Source organism: Molossus molossus, unplaced genomic scaffold (genome assembly GCF_014108415.1).
Source record: "Molossus molossus isolate mMolMol1 unplaced genomic scaffold, mMolMol1.p scaffold_m16_p_17, whole genome shotgun sequence".
Taxonomy (NCBI): domain Eukaryota; kingdom Metazoa; phylum Chordata; class Mammalia; order Chiroptera; family Molossidae; genus Molossus; species Molossus molossus.
The window spans coordinates 37,821,217-37,847,037 of record NW_023425352.1 but is presented as its reverse complement, the minus strand read 5'-3'; the positions used below and the strand labels follow the sequence as shown (position 1 = coordinate 37,847,037).

The window sequence follows — 25,821 nt, the reverse complement described above, 5'->3', positions numbered from 1 at the left end:
TCTCTTGCTGCTTTTAGGATCTCTCTTTGTCTTTAATTTTTGGCAGTTTGATTACTATGTGTCTTGGTGTGGGCCTGTTTGGGTTCTTCTTACTTGGGGCTCTCTGCTTCTTGAACTTGAATGCCTCCTTCCTTCACCAAATTAGGGAAGTTTTCTGTCACTATTTCTTTGAATATATTCTCTAATCCTTGCTCATTTTCTTCCTTTTCAGGGACTCCTATGATGCGAATATTATTCCGTTTCCAGTTGTCCCACGGTTCTCTTAAGCTGTCTTCCTGTTTTTGAATCATTTTTTCCTTTTGGTTTTCTGATTGGTTGATTTTTTTTCTAGCCTGTCTTCTAATTCACTGATCCAGTCCTCAGCTTCCCCTACTCAGCTTTTTAGACCTTCCAATGTGTGTTTCATTTCTGATATGTCATTCTTCATTTCTTCCTGTTGGTTTTTAATTTCCAACTGGTTGATTTTCAACATTTCTATGTCTTTTCTCATGGTGCTCGTATCCTTACACATGCTGTTGAGCTTCCTCAATATCATGGCTCTAAATTCTTGTTCTGTTAACTTGCTTAACTGCACCTCATTTATCTCATCTTCCGTAGAGGTCTCATGTTCTTTCATTTGGTTTTTGTTTCTGTTTTTCACCATTTTGGCTATTACAGTGGGCTTTGGAGTCTGCCAAATTTTCCCTGTGGGTGTTGTTGTTCTGCTGTGTGTGGTTCCTTGTCCTGGGTTTGGATGAGCTAGGGAGGACCCACTTTAAACACCACCATCAAGTCTTAGCTTTTCTGGTTAGTGTTGCTAGCCCAGGGAATGGTAGTTATCCTCTAACTTTTTTTTTTTGTTTTGTTTTGCCTGGAGGCTATTAGTAGAGGTCACCTGAAGACCTTGGTTTCTGAATTGCCTTAAAAACTCCCTCAGGTGCTCTGTGTAAGAGATTTTCCGAGGTTGGGGCAGCTGCTGGTTGTTAATGGGCCTCAATTAGCATTTCAATGGCTACCAGGTGGGATTGAATCTCTGAGGGAGGGGCCTCCGCCTCGCCTCTCCCCTCCCCAGGGCCCTGGGAAGGAGTAAAATGACCACAGTCCTGAGTGGCTGCACTCAGCAAAATCTCTTAGCACTCTCCAAAACCCGAGTTTCCCCACACAGTTCCAGTCCAGTCTGCCTTCCCTCTGCTGAAGCCCAAGGTGAGTGGCTGCTGCTTATTTAGCCTCTGTCTAGACTCTGCGTCGTGGAGCCGCCTCAGACTTTTAACCCTAGAGTGCTGCTTCCAGCCAAGGGCGGCCTCGGCTGTTGCACCAGCAGAGGGTTTTGTGCTCAGCAGAAGCCCCAGGATTGAGCCGCGGTAGCGGGACACTGCCGGGGTGGCAGCACCTTCCAGCAGAGTCCCCTGGTCCCTGCGAGTCTGTGCGGCACCAGCCGAGGGCTTAGCACGCAGAGTTCGCAGGACTCAGCCTGGGTAGGAGAGTCCCACCGAGTCCCCTGGTCGGAGCCAGTCCGTGCCAGCCCGTGCGGCACCAGCCGAGGGCTTAGCAGGCAGCAGAGTTCACAGGACTCAGGCGGGTCGCAGCGGAGGCGTTAGCAGCAACTTCCCACCGCCAAGTCCCCTGGTCTCTGACCAGGCCGCTGCGGACCTTGGGCTCCCAGCCCCCTCTAGCGTCCTCGCAAGCCTACCAGGATTGAGTCGGTGTCCCTGGTTAAGTAGTCCTCCAAGGTGTCTTTCGGTTGCTCCTTCCTGAAGATTTGCCTTTATATTCGTTGTGAATCCAGTTTGGTCCTGGGAGATGGTCTGTGTAGCTCCATTCACTCCGCCGCCATTTTTTCTTCTTCACTCCACCTTTTAAATATATGCTTGGATATTTTTTTCTCAACAAATCAACCCACAGTAAAATAGAGATAGCTATATATTTGAAAAAATAATACATGAAGAGTTATGAAACATGTTGTTACTCCAAAAAGACTTATGGTAAACTCAAATAAATACAAGGAATCATGTGTGAAGTGTATGTTTCTGATTAATAAAATGATCTCTAAGTGCTAGAAATTTTTCTAGAAATTGGTGTTGGGAATTGAAAAATGGATTCATGATTAGAATTTCAGAAGTGAATAAGGAATCACCATAGCATGGTCTGAAAAAAAATGTCAAAAGTGTATGCTGAGTTGCAGGGAAATGTGGAAAACTGATTAGACTTGAGCAGAGGGTTCATACAGGAGAGTGAATAGTACAGAACACTGAAAAGGTAGGTTGGAATTAAATCATACATAAGAGTTTGAATTTGGACTTCCATCTAAAGGTCGATTAACATGTTGAAAGGGGGCTATATCTCTATACTTAGGATTTCTAAATCTGATGGATATGTCCCCTTTGAGAACTCCACCTTGTTCCTTAAAATATTATTAGCCCTTGAGAAGTTCTGAAGTAATGAAACGTTTAAAATTTTCTTTATTCCTAATTTCCAAGCTTTATTTACTTGAACATAACCTTCCCTTCTCTCTCCACCTGCCTTCACTTTTTTCTCTTAAAAAACATAGTAGCATCGTAATGGACATTAACTAACTTTTCTCAAAATGTAGCTTGAGGAAAACTCACACCTATAGTTTTTTAATCAAAGCCATGACTAAAACCCAACATTTAATTATCTCTCCATTGCCTTTTCTATTAATTTAAGTTATTTTAAAAAGTATTTTATTAGTCCTACTGAAAACATATATTTTATAATTATCATTTCTTAACCACTTATTATTATTTTACTGTAGATGCTATGAACCCCAACATAGTTGACAGTAGGCACCATGTTCTATGATCATAAGATAGTAATTTTGAAGTGATGTGTCATAGGAAACAAAAAGTACAAAGTGAAAATATTATGTAAAAAATATTACAAGAAGAATACTATCAGGAAACTCCGATCCTGGCATTGTTTAGTGAATTATAGCAGTATTCAACAAATATGTCCCACAAAATATCAGTAAGCATTCTGCCAAACAAACAGCAGTAAAGGGGGTGTATAATTGAGTTCACTTGGAAACTGTGGTGTAAACACCACTGGGGTTTGAGAACATCAATGACTAATATCCTATACCTTACCCAGGTTCAAAACTAATTCAAAGATAGATACAGGATTCTGGCCGATGGGTGGAAGTGATATTATAAGATGTGGTATGAGAGCCAGATAGGTGAGATAATGCTGATCTCACTGTTTAACCCACCCACACAGCTCTTCTTCTATGGGTGAGAGTGAACTTGTTGGTCTCACCATGGGGGAGAAGCACATAGAGCTAAACAAGTACACCACAATGACATCTTTATAAACAGTTACATTTGAAAGGAGGCAGTGTTTACCCAATTCTTTCTACAAATTAACCACTTCTGTGAGAGAGGCACACAGACAGGGCTGTGGTCTTGCTAAACTGTTTTCCCTCTTGGCAAGGTAAATGATGGGGGAGGAAGTTCCCATCCAACAATCCCAAATACAGAGGATTTTAAAATGTACCACTCTCTGAGATAATGTGCATTGGGAAGTTTCCAAGGGCAAATATGCTTAATGCAGTGGGTTGGGAACTCCAACATGACGCAAGCTCTATACAGTAGCGGTGCATTCAAAATTGAAGGTTTTGTATCTCATAAGAGCAATTTTCCTAACAAACGTCCAGGTCAGCAATTACAAACAGGAGTTGTAGTCAAATGTGAGGTCTTTCCTAAGTCATCTGTTGCCAATGTATTTACTACACTTGCATTGTTCTAATATTAGTTATTTTATATCTATAATAATGCTTATTTACATGATTATATATTTTATACCATGGAATAAAAAATGGCATTGCAACTGGATTATGGAGAGTTGTACAATAGATATAGCTTATTTTATTTATGTTATAATTGGTGACCTGTGTTATATTTGCTACTTTCATATCTGGCATGTAATAGTAGGAAAAGAGATTAAAAATTGTAGATCTATTTCACACCTTTTATTTTATAATTAAAATACATGAGACATAGCGAGAACAAATGACACACCAAAGTTAATGATGTTAAAATAGGTATACTAGAAACCATGAAAGTAATCAGCACTTCTATGATGTAGTAAGCAATCTCTTTATATAACTCTGTCATTTGCCATCTCAATCTGCATAGTCCCTCTTTGACATTCTACAAAATATTGAAAGTACACAGATATTTCTTTGTTATCATACCTTTGTTTTGATCATGACAAAACACCAATATGTACTTTTAAAAATGATATTTTTTCCACATAGACCAGTAATTAGTAGTAATGCTAAGACAATCAGAATCCCAGATGGAATTTTTAAAATTTTATTTATTTTTGTTACAGATGTTTCTCCTTTTCCTGCCACTGATTCCCCCCTCCCCTCCCTTTCTACCCTGTCCCCAGCTTTGTTGTCCATGTCCATTGTTCATGCATACATGCATATAAGTTCTGTGTTTTATTTCTCCCCTACCACCACCTCTTCTGGGGTTTGTCAGTCTGTACCCCACTTCCACATCTCTGGGACTAACTCATTGCTCAGACTGTGATGTTCATTATATTCCACAAATAAGTGAGATCATATGATACTTGTCTTTTTCTGTTTGGCTTGTTTCGCTTAGGATAATACTTTCCAGGTCCCTCCATGTTGTCTCAAAGGATAAGATATTTTTCTTTCTTAAAGCTGCATAGTACTCCATTGTGTATATGTACCACGGTTTTTTTATCCATTAATGTACTGATGAACACTTGGGCTGTTTCCAAATCTTAGGTAGTGTAAATAGTGCTGCTACAAACATGAGGGTACATATATTCTTTCTGATTGGTGTTTCAGGCTTTTTAGGGTATATTCCTAGAAGTGGGATCACTGGGTCAAATGGAAGTTCAATTTTTAACATTTTGAGGTAACACCATATTGTTTTCCACAGTGGCTGCACCAGTCTGCATTAACACCAGCAGTATACTAGAGTCCCCTTTTCTCCACACCCTCGCCAACATTTGTAATTTGATGATCTGTTGATGGCGGCCATTCTGACAGGTGTGAAGTGATGCCTCATTGTTGTTTAAATTTGCATCTCTCTGATGATTAGTGATGTTGAGCATTTCTTCCTGTGTCTCTTAGCCATTTGTATGTCCTGTTTGGAGAGGTGTCTATTTCCTCTGCCCATTTTTTAATTGGGTTCTTTGTCTTCCTTTTGTTGAGTTGTATGAGCACTCTATATATTTTGGAAATTAATTCCTTATCTGATATACCGTTGGCAATTATAATCTGCCATAGAGTGGGTTGCCTTTCTATTTTGGTGGTTCTTTCTTTTGCTGTGGAGAAGCTTTTGAGTTTGATGTAGTCCCATGTATTCATTTTCTCATTTGTTTATGTTGCCTTAGGTGATGTATCAGTGAAAATTCTGCTGCATATGATGTCTGAAATTTTGTTGCCTACATTTTTTTCTAGGATTTTTATGGATCCATGAGTCATATTTAAGGCCTTTATTCATTTTGAGTTATTCTTGTGTAGGGTGTAAGTTGATGGTCAAGTTTCATTTTTTTGCATGTAGCTGTCCAATTTTTCTAACACCATTTATTAAAGAGTCTGTCTTTACTCCACTGTATGCTCTTGCCCCCTTTGTCAAATACTAATTGAGCATATTGTGTTGGGCCCATTTCTGGGTTCTCTGTTGTGTTCCACTGGTCTATATGCCTGTCCTTGTGCCAGTACCAGGCTGTTTTGATTACAGTGGCTTTGTAGTATAATCTGAAATCTGATAATGTGATCCCTCCTACTTTGTTCTTTTTTTTTTCAAGATTGCTATGGCTATTCGGGGTCTTTTTTGTTTCCATATGAACTTTTGAAGTATTTGTTCTAGTCCTGTGAAATATGTCATTGGTATTTTCATAGGGATGGCATTGAATTTATAGATTGCTTTGGGTAGTATGGACATTATAATGCTGTTAATTCTTCCAATCATGAACAAGGTATGTGCTTCCACTTTTTTATATCTTCCCCTATTACTTTTTTCAATGACCTGTAGTTTTCTGCGAATAGGTCATTTATTTCTTTGGTTAAGTTTATTCCTAGGTATCTTAATGTTTTTGCTGCGATGGTAAATGGGATTGTTTTTTTAGTTTCTCTTTCTTAGAGTTCATTATTAGTTTGTAAGAATGCTGTCGATTTCTTGACGTTAATTTTATATCCTGGTACTTTGCCAAATTTATTTATTAACTTTAGTAAATTTTTGATGGAGTCTTTGGGGTTTTCTATGTATATTATCATGTCATCTGTGAATGACAGTTTCACTTCCTTCCTTCCAATTTGGATCCCTTTTATTTTTTCTTCCTGTCTGATTGCTGTGGCTAAGACTTCCAGGACTATGTTAAATAAGAGTGGCAAAAGTGGGCATCCTTGTATATTTTCAATTCTTAAGGGAAATGCTTTTAGTTTTTGTCCATTGGGTATGATGTTGGCTGTAGGTCTTTCATACATGGCCTTTATTATGTTGAGATATGATCCCTCCATTCCCACATTGCTGAGTGTGTTTATCAGAAATGGGTGCTGGAATTTGTCGAATGCTTTTTCAGCATCTATTGATATGATCATGTGGTTTTTATTTTTCATTTTGTTCATGTGGTGTATCACATACTGATTTGCAAATATTGTACCAGCCTTGCATCTCTGGGGTGAATCCCACTTGGTCATGGTGAATAATTTTTTTGATGTATTGCTGGATTCGATTTTGTTCAGGATTTTGGCATCTATGTTCATCAAGGATATTGGACTGTAGTTTTTTTTTTCTTTGTAGTGTCTTTTTTTGGTTTTGGAAATAGAATTATGCTAGCCTCATAAAACGAGTTTGGAAGTCTTCCTTCTTCTTGAATTTTTTTGAAATAGTTGGAGAAGAATGGGTATTAGTTCTTCTTTGAATGTTCAGTAAAATTCCCCCATAAAGCCATCTGGGCCTGGGCTTTTGTTCGCTGGGAGAGTTTTGATTACATCTTCAATTTCTTCGGTTGTTATTGGTCTGTTCAAGTTTTCTATCTCTTCCCAGTTCAGTGTTGGGAGACTATATGTTTCTAGGAATTTTTTCATTCTGCTTAGATTGTCAAATTTGTTGCCGCATAATTGTTCATAATATCTGTTAACGATCCTTTGTACTTCTGTGGTGTCAGTTATTATTTCTCCTCTTTCATTTCTGATTTTGTGTATTTGGGTTCTCTCTCTTTGTTTCATGGTGAGTCTAGCTAAGGGTCCATCAATCTTGTTTATCTTTTCAAAGAAGCAGCTCTTTGTTTCATTGGTCGTTTGAATTGTTTTTTTTGGTCTCCATGTCATTTATTTCTGCTCTTATCTTTAGTATTTCCTTCCTTCTACTTGCTCTGGGGTTTTCTTTTTGTTTGCTTTCTAGTTCTTTAAGTTGTGAGTTTAGATGGTCTATTAGAAATTTTTCTTGCTTCTCAAGATAGGCCTGCAGTGCTATGAACTTCCCTCTCAGAACTGCTTTCGCTGCATCCCATAAATTTTGTGTTGTTGTGTGTTCATTTTCATAGGTTACCAGAAATTTCTTAATTTCTTCCTTGATCTCCATGGTAACCTATTTGTTGTTCAGTAATATACTATTTAGCCTCCATGTTTTTAAATGTCTTTGCATGTTGTTGTTGCAATTGATTTCTAGTTTCATGCCATTATGAGCTGAGAAGATGCTTGATATGATTTCAATCTTCTTGAACTTGTTGAAACTTAGTTTGTACCCTACCATGTGGTCTGTCTTTGAGACTGTTCCATGTGCACTTGAGAAGAATGTGAATTCTGAAGTTTTGGGGTGTAATTCTCTGTAGATATCTATGAAATCCATTTGATCTAGTGCTTCATTTAGAGTCTTTGTTTCCTTGTTAATTTTTTGTCTAGAATATCTATCCAGTGATGTCAATGTGTATTGAAGTTCCCTGCTATGATTGTATTGCTGTTAATTTCTCCTTTGAAGTCCTCCAGAAGATTTTTAATATATGTTGGTGCTCCTAAATTGGGTGCATATATGTTTACATGGTTATATCTTCCTGTTGGATAGATCCTTTCAATATTATGTAGTGGTCTTCTTTGTCTCTCGTTATGGCCTTCATTTTGAAATCTACTTTGTCAGATATGAGTATTTTATTATTATTATTATTAGTAGTAGTAGTAGTAGTAGTAGTATTACTTTGCTTTCTGTTTGCTTGGAAGATTTTTTTCCATCCCTTCACTTTCAACCTATGTGATTCTTTGTTGTGAGGTGGGTCTCTTTTAAACAACATATATGTGTATCATGCTTTATTATTTAGTCAGGTACTCTGTGTCTTTTGATCGGAGCTTTCAAAACATTCACATTTTAGGTGATAAGTGATATGTACCTACTTATTGCCATTTTTGTTTAGTGTGGTTCTATTTTTCTTCCTATTTCTTCTACTAATTACAGCAGTCCTTTTAGCATATCTTGCAGTGCTGGTTTGGTGTTAATATATTCCCTTAGCCTTTTTTTTTGTCTGGAAAGCTCTTTATTTGACTTTCTATTTTGAATGATAGCCTTGCTGGATAGAGTAGTCTTGGATGCAGATCCTTGTTTTTCTTGACCTTGATTACTTCATGCCAATCCCTTCTGGCCTGTAGTGTTTCTGTGGAATAATCAGCTGATTGTCTTATGGGGGTTCCTTTGTAGGTATCCTGTTGCTTAAATCTTACTGCCTTTGGGATTCTCTCTTTTTCTTTAATTTTTTGGCATTTTAATGACTCTGTGTCTTGTTGTGGGCCATTTGGGGCTCTCTGTGCTTCTTGAACATGAATGCCTTCTTCCTTCACCAAGTTAGGAAAATTTTCTTCACTATTTCTTCAAGTATATTCTCTAACCCTTGCCCATTTTCTTCCTCTTCAGGGACTCCTATGATGTGGATGTTATTATGCTTCCAGTTGTCTCACAGTTTTCTTAGGCTTTCTTCCTGTTTTTTAATAGTTTTTTCACTTTGGTTTTCTGATTGGTTGATTTTTTTCTACCCAGTCCTCAGCTTCCTCTACTCAGCTGGTTAGTCCTTCCAATGTGTTCTTTTTTCTGCTATGTCATTCTTCATTTCCACTTGGTTGGTTTTCAATGTTTCTATATTTTTACTCATGACGCTGATGTCCTTACTCATGCTGTTGAACTTTCTCAAGATCATGGCTCTGAACTCTACCTCTAATAATTTGCTTAGCTGCATTTCATTGATCTCATCTTTGATAGACTTCTCTTGTTCTTTCATTTGGGTTTTGTTTCTTTGTTTCATCATTTTGTCTATCTCAGTGGGTTTTGGAGCCTGCCAAATTTTCCCTGTGGATGTTGGTGCTCTGCTGTTTGTGGCTCCCTCTACTGGGTTTGGATAAACCTGGGTTGGCCCATGTTAAATACCACTCTGAAGTCTTACCTTCCTTGGTAGATTTGCAAGCCCAGGAAAGGTTCAGTTATCCTTTAGCTTTTTCCTTGAGGCTAGTAGTCTCAGTTACATAGTGCCTTGAAATGTAGCCCTGGTGTTCTGCATAAAAGGATTTCCAGAGTGTGGCATAGATGCTGGTTGTTAATGAGCCTTAATTTGCATTTCTTTTCCTTACATGGGAAAGGCTGAATCTCCGAGGTGGGGAGGGGGTGCTTCTCCTTTTCCCCACAGCTCTGGGAAAGAGCACACTGACCACAATCTTTTGTGGATGCAACTCAGCAAAACTCTGAGTGCCCTCCAAATCGCCGGTGTCCCCACAGAGTTCCAGCCCAGTCTGCCCTCTCTCCACTGTAGCCCCCAGGTGTGTAGCTGTGGCTGTCTTGGCTCTCTGTGCTGTGGAGTGAGCTTGGTCTTTGTTCCCCAGGGACGCTGCTCACAACTAAGGCTGCTGCTTTCAGTGGGCTCCCAGCTAGCCACCCTCTCCTGCCTCCACAGATCCTACCAGTGTCCCTGGTTATATGGTCCTGTCCTGCTGCTTTTCTGTTGCCTTTTTCCAATGATTTGTCTTTATTTTAGTTGTAATTCTTGTTTGGTCCTGGGAGATTGTCTGTGCAGCTTCCATTCACTCCGCATCCATTTTCACATTCTCTATGCCTACCTTTGCGCAGCTGGGTTGCACAGGCCTTTCTCGTGCCCCTGCACCCTGCAGGTCCCATGGGTAACTGGATCGCACCGTCCCTTTGGGGACCAGGCTCTATGCCTATGTTATGGGCTGCTGGGTCACACAGGCCTCTCTGGTGCTACAGCACCCCACAGGTTCCAAGGGTAACTGGATGGCACATTTCCAGCTAGGTCACACAGGCCTCTCTGGTGCTTCAGCATCCTGCGGGTCCCATGGGTAACTGGATCGCACAGTCCCTGCGGGGTCTCACAGGCCTCTCTGGTGCCCGTGCAGCCTGCAGATCCTGCAGGTGGGCAGCTGGATCACACCAATCCCTCTAGTGCTTCTGCTTCCCACTGCTCTTGTGTGCTGCTGGGTAATACAGGCTACTCTGGGAACCCAGCACTCCTCAGGACCCATGTGCAGCTGGAAAACACCAGTCCCTCTAGGGCTCCGGATTCCCACTGCTCTTGTGAGCTGTTGGACTGCACAGGCCTCTGTGGAGCCCTAGGTCCTGCCACCGGTGGCTAAGCAGTGCTGCTGCCCCATGGGGCTCAACTCCTGCTTAGCTTTTGCTGTAGTTTTTGGAGATGGGTCTCAGTTTCTTGGCTGTGCTTTTGTTGCCTGGGGATGGATGTCTGCTCCCCAGACTCTGTTGCTGGGGGTATATCTGGACTCTGATCGGGCTGCTACTGCAGGGGATGGTGCTGGGCTCCTGGCTGTCCTTGGCTTCTGCTACCGGCACCTTGACAACTCCACTACTGTGCGCTGGTCTGTGTTGACACCATGTCCACTAGTCCGATGGTGCCAGGTGTGCTGGTGGGCTCCAGTTGCTGGGCCCTAGCTGCTCCCATTGCCTCCTTCCAGGGAAGACCCTGGATCTTCCAAAATGGTGGGACCTCCCCGGGGTTCAGGGAGAAGTGCCCTGAAGAGCAGTTTACCGCAGTAGCTGGCTGCTCCAGTCCACAGCACAGGATCCTTCTTCTCTGTGTCTCTGCATTGTAGGAGTTTGGTCGTCCACCTTCATGTCCACTCACACTCTCTCACACACTAGCTTACTCTCTCACACTCACCCTCCCTCTGGTCCTGCCTGCCACCATCTTCCCCAGATGCAATTCTAATAATTGCAAAGTGTTTGCTTTGAGCTTCTTAGTCAGAATCACATAGAATGATAATGCAAGAACTATAAACCAAAATAAAACCAAACAATGTATACGTAATGAATAAAATAATTTTTCAAATTCAGTATAATAGTATTAATACATTCACCTATATGTTAATATAGAATTCATTTATGCACTTAAATATTGAATGTATGCCTACGATATTCCAGGTACTACAGTGGGTAGTGAGCATTCAGTGACAAAAAGAAAAAGAAATTATTCCAGATCATGCGTTCGTGGCTCACATTGTAAAAAGGGAGACCAATGTTCAACAAATAATCACATTGATAAATATATAACTTCAATTATTCAAAGTGGTATAAATGACAGGTATATTAGCTATTGACAGGTGTAACTGGGGGTTTTAATTTCCACTTCAGAAGTCAGAGAAAACTGCTTTGAGGAAGCGATATTAAATGAACACTTGAAAGCTGAGTGGGTATTAGCCTGGTGAATAATAGCAGAGCCCTCCAGGCAGAGGCTTCTGGAGAAGCTTGGAGGTTGCAGAGGTTTGCAATATTCTGAAATACAGTAAAATCAGCATAGAACCTGGAACCTGTTGGCTATGTTAAAGGTTGGATATTGCCCAAGGCAATGGAAATCATTGGAGGAAGTTAAGCAGAGGACTAGAGTCATTACTTTCTCTTTTATAAAAATTCTCTCTGAAGAGAAATAACTGACAGAAAATAATGAAGAAGTAACTTAGCAACCTAAGCCATGGGGGGTGGCAGCTGGGACCAGTATGATTAGGCCTGAGATATTTTACAAGTGGAAGCAAATGATGGATAAATCAGAATTTTTTCTGTATATGCTATTATATCTCAGACCTTGTTGTTTAATATACCACATTTCTCACAGATGGTGGCTGAGTTTCACACACAGTATGAGATGACATGAACGAAGAAAGAGGAGAGGTTAAAAAATGTGAGAGGCACTTGATTAACCATTGTTGATTTCAAAGAGGGAGGTCATATGCCCTGAGCCACATTATGTCAACAACTTGAAAGAACAAGGAAAGTGATCTTTCTCTACCACCAGAAAGAAATGCAGCCCTGCCTATACTCTGATTTTAGCCTGGTGAGACCCATGTTGAACTTCTGATCTACAAAACTATAAAATAATAAACTTATTTTGTGTGGGCTGCTAAATTTGTAGTAATTTGCTATGAGAGAGGTATCTCAGTTATCTTATTGGAGATATAAGTTAAGCAGCTGGACATATATAGGACAAAATACACACACACACACACACACACACACACACACATACAGCTATGTTAGTCAAATTAAATAATTCTATCATAATAAATCTTCCAACGTATGGCTGAATAAAAACATAACCTGAGCAAGAATCTTTTATTTATTTTATTGTTTTATTGTTGAAAGTACTACAGATGTCACCCACTTTTTCTCCCATTGACACCCTGCTCCCCATTTCCACCCCCCTCCAGCTTTCCCCAAACTACTGTCTCTGTCCGTTGGTTGTGCATATATGCATATAAGTTCTTTGGTTTATCTCTTCCCACTGCTCCCATCCCCCTATCCCTCTAAGGTCTGTCAGTCTGTTCTCTACTTCCATATATCTGAATCTATTTTGTTTGTCAGCTTATCAGATTCATTATAGTCCACAAATAAGTGAGATCATGTGATATTTGTCTTTCTCTGACTGGCTTATTTAGCTTAGTATGGTATTCTCCAGGTCCCTCTATGTCATCTCAAAGGGTAAGAGATGTTTCTTTCATATAGCTGAATAGTATTCCAGAGCTTTTTTATCCACTCATCTACTGATGGACATTTGGGTTGTTTCCAGAACTTAAGCTATTGTAAATAGTGCTACTATAAACACAGGGGTGCATATATTCTTTTTGATTGGTGTAACAGGCTTCTTTAATATTTTTTTTTTCTTTCTTTATTACCCTGACCAGGAATTGAACTTGTGACCTCTTGTTGCAAAGCTCAACTACTGAGCCACACTGGCCGGGCTGTTTCAGGCTTCTTAGGATCTATTCCTAGAAGTGAATCACTGGGTCAAATCCAGTTCAATTTTTAATTTTTTCGAGGAAGCACCATATTGTTTTCCATAGTGGCTGCACCAGTCTACATTTCCACCAGCAGTGTACTAGAGTCCCCTTTTCTCCACACCCTCGCCAACACTTGTTGTTTGATGATTTGTTGATGGTGGCCATTCTGGCAGGTGTGAGGTAATACCGCATAGTCATTTTAATTTGCATCTCTCTGATGATTAGTGATGTTAACCATTTTTTTCATGTCTCTTGGCCATTTGTATGTCCTATTTGGAGAGGTGTCTATTCAGGTCCTCTGCCCATTTTTTAATTGGGTTGTTTGTCTTTCTTTTATTTTTGTTCTTTATTTTCTGTTTGGAGAGGTGTCTTGAATTACTGATTACTTAAGTGATTGATTTAGTGACCTTAAAAGTTTCCACAGACAACGTCAATGAAATTTTCAAGTGTTGATGTTATTAAATAAGACCTATTTATATCACTAGATTACATTTTTCTATTTACTAAAGCAATGATTTTAGATAACAAGATCAAGTTTTGTGGGGATTTTTCTTGGATGGGTGAGTGTTGTGGATATTAAATGACTACTGTGTCCCTGGCTTATAATGTAGCCAAGTATCTTAGTTTCCTTCTTTTCCTTAGCAACAGTTTGAAGCACAGCTACATAACATTCTATGGCTTCTAAGAATTTCTTTAGTTTCTCTGAAGGAAAATAATATAGAACTATTTAACACAAAAGACACACTATTTGAGAAGTTATAATTTATATCAAAAATAATTGAGTTTTAGTAAGATTAATTCTCATAACACTCCATGAGAAGAACATTCACTCAAAATTTCCCCATTTTATTTGATATGAAGTGATTTTATATGACTTGAAATTTTCAGTTTATGTTATTAGTGTACCATCAACAATTCTCACTTATCATTTGGAAATTGCATTGTAGTATCAATAAAGAGCCCTTTGTAGATGCGTGATAGTTATGCTTTTTCTCTCATTTGGGTTTTGGAGCAGATTTAGTTGTAAATCTCATTTTGGTGCATTCATTTATTCAAATATTCATTAATTTTACAAATATTTATTAAGTACTTTCATATGTGAGGCATTGTACTAAAAAATGGAACACTGAGATATTTATTTCTTGTGTAACGCTAAGCAAGATAATTAAATTCAATAAGCCACAGTACTCTCATTTGTAAAATGTGACCAATTCTATTTATTCGTAAGGACATTGTGAGGATTAAATGAGGCAATAGATATTTGTATAAAATTCTTGAATATATATATATGAAAAAATATATAAAGTGCTTGAATTAAAAAAAACATTATAGAATCTTGAGTTGTCACTTAGTAGGTTATGTTACATTAATTATAAACTAAATGTGATTTTCCTATTTTAGAGTTAAACTTCTATTAAAGAAATAATAATAAAGGAAAAGTCAGTATTTTTGTAATGAGAGTTTTCTGTAATAATGTTATAATTGCTAATGGTATTATCAAGTTGTAAGTTACACTTATTTTGAATAAAGATTATTAAATAAGCTATACTATATATTTTTTCATGTTCTAGACTTTTGCATTACATTCTCATTATCTTTTTAATATTCTCTCTAGAGAAAAAAAGAATATTTTGTTAGAAACACACCATGATTCATTAACTATTATCTTCTAGCAGGAAAACATAACAAAATGTAATGTGAAAAAAAGCTTAACAAAGCATACTATGTGAATTTCTTTGTTTTAATTTCAATTAGGCTACTGACCCTGATGCTGGAATAAATGGCCAAGTGTACTACAGTTTGGGTAACTTCAATCATCTTTTTCACATCACATCCAATGGCAGTATTTACACATCAGTGAAGCTTGACAGAGAAGTCAGGGACTACTATGAGCTTCTTGTTGTGGCAACCGATGGAGCAGTACACCCTCGCCATTCAACTCTAACCCTGGCCATCAAGGTTTTGGATATTGATGATAATAGTCCTGTGTTCACCAATTCAACATATACTGTTGTTGTTGAAGAGAATCTGCCAGCCGGGACCACCTTCCTTCAAATAGAGGTGTGTGAGAGAAGTGTTACTTTAATGAATTCCATGTTATAAGATTAGCTATTAGGATAAGATTGCCAGATTTAGCAAATCAAAAAGTAACACACCCAGTTAAATTTTACTTGCAGATAAACGATGAGTAAATTTTAATATAGGTTTCTCTCAAATACTGCATTTTTTATTTTTATAGTTTTTTCTTTATTGATTTGAGAGAGAGAGAGAGGAAGGGATAGAAAGAGAAAGATAGAAACATCAATGAGAGAAAACATCGATTGGCAGCTTCCTGCATGACCCCCACTGGGGATCAGGCCCACAACCTGGGCATGTGCCTTGACCAGGAATTGAACTGGTGACCTCTTGGTGCATGGGTTGATGCTTAACCACTAAGTCACACCGGCCGTGCTCATTTACTGCATTTATTTAAATCCAACAACTCTACATTTAGGGATATACCAAACATTAAGAAGAGAAAAAGAGCATTTGTAATAAATTAAATAATAGGTCTAAATAGATATTTTAATTAAAAAATTAATGCTATAGCCCTGGCCAGTTTGGCTCAGTGGTTGAGCGTCAGCCTGCGGACCAGAAAGTCCTGGGTTCGGTTCCTGCTAGGGGCACATACCACAAAAAATAAATAAATTAATTAATTAAATAAAAGAATTAATGATATATATTTATTGTAAAAATGGACAATACAGTAGTCTATAAAAAGTCAATAATCTCTCACCTTGTACTTCCCAAGTAATCAATATTAATATTTTATGCTTATTCTGTCGCATTGATCTGTTATCACACAAGCATCAAAGATATATATGCATATCATACCAACATATGTAAAGAGTTTTCTTATATTTTTCAAAAAGAGGATTTTGCTGTACCTATTATTTTGTAAATATTTTAAAAATATTCAATAAACAACTGACATATTGGTCTAAGCTTCCTCCTATTTAATAGTGTCTCCATATCAAAGCCTTCCTTTTCATTTTTCAACTGCATTATTAGCAGAAACTCTGGACATTATGATTCAGTAGGTTAAGTTGGCATAGAAATCTGTATTTTAAGCAACTACAATAAACATTACTAAATCTGAAAAAAAGAGACATATACCGGTCAGGAAGAAGGATATTATTTTTTCATTTTCTCTTCTGTCCATCTCATTTATTTATTCATTCATTTAACACGTATATTTTCAGTATTCCTTGTATGTCAACTCTTCTGCTAGACTTTGGGAATTCAAATGTGAACCAGACAAGTTCTCTGAGTTTTTTGTCTGGGGTAGCAAACAGACAAATAAACTGATAATTAAAATAGAGGTCTTCAATGTGAGGGACTTAGGAGATTATAGATGGCTCTCTTAACCTAATCTTTAAATCAAAGAGACTATTTCCTAGAGAAAGTTGCTTTCTGAATGGTGAACTGGAGTAAGAGTTATTCAAGCAAAGAGGAAGATGGACTATTCAAGACAGTAGAAAGAACCTGTTTAAAATCCTGGAGGAGAGGAGATAATAATGGGCTAAAGGCTGGAAAATGTGTAAGTCCTTCTCACCATGTTAAGGACATTGGAAAACAAGAAGAGTTTTAGGCAGAAAAATAAGATAATAAAATATTTCTCATTGTGATGTGTATGACTGATTAAAACACAGAAAGTTTTGCATCACTGCATACACAAGCCAACAAAGCCGCGTCTGCCCAGTGCCAGTCTTGCTCCTTTCTGGTTCATCCGCCAGAGTGGCCTTTGCCAGTCCGTACTACTGAATGAAATAGTTATCCTACAAAATCTGCATGAAAACCTATCCTTTCAGCTAAAAGAGATCACTCCCAATTCTGAACACCTCTAGAAAAAGGTGACATATCACTTTTTTACTTTGCTTTAGTATTTGTATCTTACTTCTTTGAGATACTTGTTACCTGGAGGGCAGAAAGTGTGCCTTGACCTACCTTGTGCATCTCTATAGTACCTTGTGCATCATAACTACTCAATAAATATTAACTAATTGAAGGGGGTGATGAGAGACTTATCTCTACAAATATATTATAGGATACTTGTGAGATGAAATTATTATTTATATTTTTCAGTTTTCTTATAGTGCTTTAATAATCTAGTATGTCTATGGAAATCACTCAATTTATTTTTATTTAGTATATTCTTTTCCAATATTATATGATCAGCAAGAAATAATAATCATTTGTGACAATATTTATTTCTTTACTGTGGTATGATTCTTTCAATTAGTGATTTTTCAGGTAAAACAAATTTAGCAATAAGATCAACAAGGACAACATCTCTGTCTCTATTTCTCTCTCTTTCTCTCCCCCTCCCTCTCTCTGGTAAATTACTTGACAAAAGTGTTTTTTTCTGAAACATGACTTTTGGTCATTATTGAATGCATGCTGTCCTGAGCACTGACCCATGACTTCCATTGGTCTTTCATTTCTCTAGTTTGATAATGCCACTGATATAACCATTCTTCTGCTTAACTTGTTACAGGCCAAAGATGTTGACCTTGGAGCAAATGTGTCTTATCGGATAAGAAGCCCAGAAGTGAAGCACCTTTTTGCACTACATCCATTTACAGGAGTGCTCTCCCTTTTAAGGAGTTTGGACTATGAGTCATTTCCAGACCAGGAAGCAAGTATCACTTTTCTAGTGGAGGCCTTTGATATTTATGGGACAATGCCACCTGGTATTGCTACTGTCACAGTGATAGTAAAGGTAAGGAATACAATGATTTTTGGTTGCCTACTTTGCACTCTCTACACATAGCTTCTGTTTTTTTTATAAGTATGATATTTGGTGTAACAATTCATAACACAGTGGTACCAGACCAAGAACACAGATATTTAAATGTGAAATATGAAGACTTGGGAAATAACTATATTGTTTCACTATCAGAGATCAGGTTGAAGGAAATACTACAAATGAGTTCAGACATTGTGGCTTCCCTAATCTGCCATTAGCTCTGTGATTTCGATCAAATCATAATTTCTCCAGCCTACACTTTAGTCCAAATTTCACTGCAGCAGCAGAGATAAAACTTTATTCAAATACTTCAATTTAAACATGTTTAAAGGATAAAATAACTCTAACTAATTAAGTGCATTAACCTCCAGAACTAATTAGTTTAGTTTAGTTTAGTTTAGTTTAGTTTAGTTTAGTTTAGTTTAGAACCCAAGATTCTGGAATGAAATAAGCTTTGGAATCAAATGAAATTGGAATTAGGTTCTGGTTTAACCATTTCAAGTTCCATCATCTTTGGAACTTTCTTAACTCTCTCAATTTGTTAACTCATTCCTTATAATTCCCTGTGCCAAATGGTTAGCTGAAGGAGCATGGCATCTTCAACCTTTGGGTTTCCAGTGATTTTCAAGGTGCACCTTGAAAAGACATGAATGGGAAAATATCCATATGTTCTCAAGTGTTTTATATATGTAGATATATAATATCCGTTCTCAAGTATGTATCAAGTTCCTCTGGGCTGCATACTAAACTTTCGTGTTGCTCTGCTCTTTCCCAAAGAGCACCTTTCCTATGGGGAAAATATCACAAATGCATTTCTACAGATGCACTTCTGCCTAGAATAAGAGAAAGTCAGATTCTAGAGATGATTTCAGTCCTTGAAAGGTGCTTTCATTAAAGGTCTCTGTACACAAGGTTATAAGGTACCTAAGGTCATGGACAATTTTTCTATAATACTCATTTTTATAAGGCACTGCAATGTGTAAATGATGAAATAAAGCAATCATGGCTTTTCTTGATTTGTTGTTTGATGGTTAACTGATAAATGACTAAAAAATGCTATTGGTTTTGTTAGAAAATGAAGTATTAATATGAGAACCTAGAAGATTGTTAAAGATTTAACCAATATATAATTAGCATAACTATCATGTGGGTAAATGCTTTAATATTGACTTTAACATCTTTGAGTCTGGTTTTTTGGGTTCTTTTGTTTTGTTTTAAGATAATCCTGCAATCAGAGTGGGACACATGGATTGTCCCAATGCCTTTTCTTTACACTTGACTGAGGTTTATCTGCAACTACCCACCTGATGCCATTTCTTCTCTAGGGTCCTGCTGTGTCCTCTAAACACCCTTGGAAAGAACACAAGTCCCTTCCATTCTCAGATGCCATAGAGCTATCTGGAGAGTTTTACTAGGGTCTGAATTATTTCTTTCTCAGGGATCCATAATGACTTTGTAACCATATCTGTTCTGTGTCTCTCTTTCTCTCCTAAGACATTTATTTCAGATACTGGTAAATGTATCTATTTCAGGGAGTTAATTTTTTATTCAGCATTCAATTCTCTTTGGGAATAAAAATTTGAACTATCAAAATCATTTCTCTATCACCTTCTTTTCTGTTTGTGTAATCCCCCCCACCCCCCAAAACAATGATTTTAAATGCTCTGGTAGCCTTGGGAAGGGTCAAGGGACAACACAAAACCCTAGTGACCTGAGAGGCTTCAATCATATTTTAAAATACTATATTGCCACACTATTGTGGAATGACATTTATAAATTTAGAAATCTGTTTACAAGAACATTTTAGGAGCATGAAAATATTGGTGGTTATGCAAATGTCATGATAGTAAAGAGATGAAAAAGACTAAGATTGATCTGCATAAACTAACTATAGCAAAATGGCTTCTGGAGCAGGTGAAAAATTTAGACCATCTTACCCTGGTCTTCTCTTGCCTACACATGTGGTTTTGTGGGATTGAGTTTTAAAAACATTTAAATTAAAAATGGTCCACTTATTGACTATTTTGGACAATAAGGGAAGAAAAGTCTTGTTCCTAATGACCTTCCCTCTATTTTTCACATATACAAAAAGAGATAATCAAATAATGTAGCCTTCTCTTCAGGATGAATGTGGTTGTTAATAAAAAGTTATAAACCTTTATAGGCTCTGACATGGCTGCTTGCATGTTTTTTCTCCTTTGGCTTGGACTTTTTTAGACAGAAGAGTCATTGGAATCGGACTGAATCTAAACATTTAAACTAAACAAGGAAGATTGTATTAAATAAGCCTCATTCTTTTTCTGGGCTCAAGTCACTTAAAATGTATTTTCTATTGCCCGAGCACCCCTTTATTGTAAAATACGGGTGTCACTCAATGCTTCTTATCAAAATTTAGGAAGAACATTTTTCTTCAAAAATAGGAGATTGATGATCTAATTAATTTTTTTCAGTTGCTTTACCTTTTTTAGAGAAGTCAAATCATTTCATTGGTCAAGTCTTCTTGACCTATACAAAGTTACTTCTGATTTATTGTACATTTAAAATAAATCTCAATATTTAACTCTAGATATTTTAAGGCCACTCTTTCTTTTCTTCTTCAAGTGATACAACAAAAATATTTTCAGGATAATGTCCCAAAGACAGACTGACACTTGATTTCCTTCCTCCTGATCACTCAGGGTTAGATTATCACAAAGAGAACTTCAGAACTCTCCTGTGTACCATCATACTTGTTTGTTTTGAAAAGAAAATAGAATTGTCCTTTCTCCACATATGTAGATCTTTCCGAAGCTGGCAAATATCCTGCTGTTGGTTTGTGTGCTTGCAGTACTGACAAGCTGCTTTGCTGATAACATAATTGCGTGGTATTTGCTTAGAGATATTTCTACTCAAAACAGCCACCACAGGGAAAGCATCTTGAAGACCTCTTTTTTGAAAAGAAGCAGAAATATAATTTATTTTGTAAGGAATAAAAAAGAAATATCTAGTGTTTTATATTGAGTCCATAAAATTTATTTAAAATATGAGTGAGAATGGGGAAATTGAAGTAATAATTGGAAGGAAAATATTTTCACTGTAGTAATGAAAATATAATTATGTGACAGACACCTGCAAAGAACTCTCTTGGTGTCACATTTTAAAGACCCAGATCAAAACCAATTATGATCATACAAATAATATGTGTTTTTATTGCAAAGTTTTTGCAGAAGATTGATAAAACAAACCTATTTCATTATACATTTATTGAACATCTAGAAGAATTATATGAGTGATAACAGAAAATTAGGTGATATAGGTGAATCTCTGGGAAATAAAAATAAAATTCTAAACAGTTTAAAATGTCAAATTCAGATAAAAATCTTACCATACACCCTGAATTCTAATATATAACAGAAAATACAAAGAAAGAAATGATCTGCTTTTTTATAGTAAGCCAAAAGCTGAGTATAAGCCAGAAAAGTTGAATTAAGTTAATGGATGTACAATACTTGGTGACATTAAAAGGAGAGTGAAGGACTTGACTAAGATAAAAAGATGACTTAAGTAATATTGCTGATTGTCATTGTAGATCGAATGGCTGCACGGGGTAGAAGAAGGAGTGAGGGAGACACTTCTGTGAGGGAAGGGGACTGGGTAGAGCCTGGTTTCGTTTGCCTGGCTTGGTAGATGCAGGAGTGGGGACGGGCAGAAACAGGTGGGAGCATCAGAAATGAAAGGCTATACTATACGTAAGGCCAAGGTTGTTGGGAAACACAATGAGTCTTAGAGGATGCAGTTAGCATTTTCATCTTTCAAAATGGTTTCCCCCCACCAGGTAGAAAAGAAATAGCTCTATGCCAATAAAGTATAGAAAATAGGCTTTTTGAGTTAGAAACTCAATGTCCAGTATCAAGGTGTCACTTGCCAAACCATGGACACCTGGCAGGCAGTGATGAGCCACTGATGTTCCTGGTGGCAGTATTGGCAGAGTCCTAGTTTTGACTGGGTGAGAGACCAGGTCTCAAACAAATAAGAAATTCTGGACATTTCAAAATTCATAGCATATTTCTTTCCTGTTCTCTGAAGGAGGAGATAGAATCAAAGATGATTTCAATGAACCAGCTAGTGGGAGTATGTTCTAATAGAGTGATCATTATTTTTTACAACTTGGTTTTGATTTTTCACTTGGAGTTGGTTGACCTGGAGATATACTTGTAGTGGACTATAGTCTTCAAATGTTTTCCTCTGTTCCATTCTGCACTGTTATATTGTTGTTTTAGTAAATTTTGCTAATACATTAACGAGGAAGTTTAAAGAATGTGAATACATCAGGGAGAACATGTCATGGGATGAGTCAGAAAACAAATGAAAATATATATAACCAGAGATTTTACTCTTTTACCCTTCATGGGTTGTCACATTTTCCCCTGCCTGCCAAGGCAGATAAGACCAGGCTTGCTACTGTCATAAGACTCCAAAACCGAACTGCCTCCTAATGGGAAAAACAGATGCCGATAAGACTTGTTGATACTGGTCACTGCTAAGTACGGCCCTTATTTCCCAATCCCACCATTGCTGTAACTGCTACCTTCACCCTGATGAATTGGCTGCCACCTTTGGGAGGCACACTTTATATATTGGGATCTTTAGTGTATTCTCTGAATAGATTAATTCGCCAAAGTCATTCAATATTCCAAAAGTACTAGTTTGTGCCTTTAATATCTCAATATCTTCTGGGTCTCTGAGGATATATTTCACAGATCACTAGCTCCTCAAGATGATAATGGGCATTTCAGATACAAAGAATTTCACAGACAAATGGATTTGGGAAACAAGGGGTTATACAAAAGTAAACTGATCTCTACACCATAGACCTTCATATAGGAGGAGGCTTTAGTATACTAAACTACATTGAGAATCTCAAAAAAATAAAATGTAACTTCTCACTTTTCCCACGATTGATTATGGAATTCTTTTGGTTTGTAAAGTTTCTGATAGGACCAATTTTTTCAAAGAATGCATTCAGGGGGAAAAAATAACACATTATTAGGATTTAGTGAAAATAATAATTTCTAGGGTTAAATATGAGATAAGCTGTTTTACTAATATAACTACAACTGCACCAACTCTGTTTACCAAAAAAAAAAAAAAAGCTTTATGAATAATTACAAAAATTATCTTCATGGAAATATATTAGCATTATACAATGTTTAAAAGCCTACCAGATTCCCAAGATAAAGTTATAGTAACTAGTCCAGCTGGTGTGGCTCATTAGTTGAGTGTCAACCCACGCACCAAGAGGTCGCCAGTTCGATTCCTAGTCAGGGCACATGCCCAGATTGTGGGCCAAATCCCTAGTGGGGGGCATGTAGAGGCAGCCAATCGATGTTCTCTCTCATCCATGTTTCTATCTCTCCCTCTCCCTCTCCCTCTCCCTCTCTCTCCCTCTCCCTCTCCCTTCCTCTTTATCTAAAATCAATAAAGGGGAAAAATGTATAGTAACTAGTTGGGAGATTTTTTTTTAATGTAAAATATTATTGGAAAGAGATGTTTTAAGGTTATATGTGGAGTTTTAAAATGAAAATTCTACTCAAGTCATCTTATATATAATATTCTGATGACTTTGACACTTCTCTTCCTCCTTGCCTCCACATATCAGAAGAGACTGTTAGGATCTGATACACCAGAATTAAATCAAAACTCTATCTTTACTGCTGGATGAACATGAGTAATTTAATCTGTGTAACCTTCAGTTTTCTTATATTTAAAACAGGAATACTAGTAATAATAACTAACATGTTTGGGGCAAATTAATTGAAGTGATAAATATAATATACCTAGCATTTGCCTGCTATACACTAAAAATGGACCCCCCCCCCACACACACACACATGCATGTAACTATTATGCACTTTTGAGAAAATCTAAAATAGGGTTATAGTGTTAGAATCTGCTCATAGATTTGAGCTCAGAACATGCACTCCTTGTCCCGATTTACCATAATGTTGGGGCTTAGAAAAATTCCCAAATTGCATCAACCCCTCTTCCCCCACCTCACCGTTGCAACACAGGGAAACTAGAGGGAGTGGAATTATATATGAAATCACGGGGTTTGTCAGCATTGCACAGTGTTATCCTTTTCTAATTTAACTATCAATTAGGAAAGGCTGTTTTATCTACCAGGACACGAGTGATGGGGCAGTTGCTCAGATAACAGAAAGGCATCCTACGTTAAATTTAGTTAAACCTCTTGCTATCCGCTCTCATCATATCCCTGTGCTTTCTCTTCTGGAACATGCATCACACCTGATACTGTTTAAGTTGTGCTTTCCATGCTGAACTGTAACCTCAGTACCAGCAGGCACTATGCCTTTCTTGATGGTGATCACAGCCCCAGCACCCAAAACGCTGCCCAATGCCCAGCAGGAGTTGCATCGATATTTGTGATGCTGAGAGCCATACAGTACATTTTACTACTTGTTGCAAAGCATAACTTTCATTACCTCTACATCAGAGATATACTACCCCTCAATAATTCAGAAGAGCTCTCAATTCAGAAGTAAGAATGAAACAAAAACTAATTTAGACAACTAAAAAACAAGTGTCCAGTGCAGGTTTTGATTTTTAAAAAATTGATACAAGTTTATGATTTGTGTTTAAGAGAAACCCATGCAAAACAGAAAAGAAAATTGTCTGTAGGTGAGGCCTTTTTGACCCTATGTGCAGAACAACAGGGAAGGGAGAGAAGGTCAGAAAGACAAAAAGACAAGAAGGGAAACCAAGAGGGCGGGTATATATGAGACACAGCAACTAGGGCAGCAACCCGAGGGTGGCTGGTCGTGGGAGACAGAACTGGAAACAGGCAGAAGAGAAATCATCTTGGCTGTGCATCTGCCAAGGAGGACTAGGTATCAGTTCCATAGGCTTAAAGGGATTTCAGAGGGCAGGGCAGCCAAACAGTTCTATGTGGGTAGTGCTAACACTAGGCAGTATTACGGTAATAATAGAAGTCACTTCACCCACTGACACACAATGTGCCTGTGTCTTCTCATGGAGCATGTGTGTGCGTTTGGGGCCCGCATTCTCTATATTTTCATAGTTTTAAAAAAGACAATCAGAGTAGAACCAATTATTTATTTTCTAGCAGGAAAAAGACTTTTATCTAGAACAGTTTTACTTTTTATGAAGAACCTGCCAATAATCTGTGATCTCACCAGCAAGACTCTAATTTCCTGGTAGGCTCATATAAAAAAGAGTCGTTGTATCTGCTTTCTGATCTGCCAAAGTAGAATTTATTTCTCTAATTACTTTAGAGTCTAATTTAGAAAATAAATAAGTAAACTTCATATTTTTTTTCCTCCTAGCTAACTGTACCTTCACGTGTGGTTTTATGTGCTTGACCCATGTGACCAAATAGTAAGTTCACTAGTCAACGTTTTTAAGAAGAACATGGTGGTGTTCTAATTGAGAACCATGATAACATTCAGAATAGGCTTTAGAAACATAAAAACTAGTTATTGTTCAGATTGACAAAAATGTAACCACAGAAAGCAAACTATTAAGGGTCTTACTGATAAAATTATTAACCAGAGGACAGAAAAGGAAATGTTTCTTTTTGCCAATACTGCCCTCTAGTGAAGTCATAGGCAACAGAAAGGGACTTGCTTTTGGAGAGGAGAGTTTATCCTTAATTTGATGAATAACAGACCATTTGTACAGATCATATGTCCATTCTTCTTCAGACATCAATGGAGCATAAATAATATACACAGCTATTGATTATGTTTATTTGCATTAC

The 25,821-nt window shown here is 37.5% G+C and overlaps 1 protein-coding gene across 2 annotated transcripts in view; it reads left to right on the top strand.

The window, feature by feature from the left end:
• PCDH15 (protocadherin related 15) overlaps nucleotides 1-25,821 on the top strand; it is a 737,327-nt gene that overhangs the window by 547,672 nt on the left and 163,834 nt on the right. For both annotated transcript variants that reach the window (XM_036264711.1, XM_036264710.1), the window contains 2 exons: nucleotides 15,011-15,316; nucleotides 17,793-18,017. In XM_036264711.1, the coding sequence (XP_036120604.1) occupies nucleotides 15,011-15,316; nucleotides 17,793-18,017 (531 nt within the window). The remainder of the gene's footprint in view (nucleotides 1-15,010; nucleotides 15,317-17,792; nucleotides 18,018-25,821) is intronic.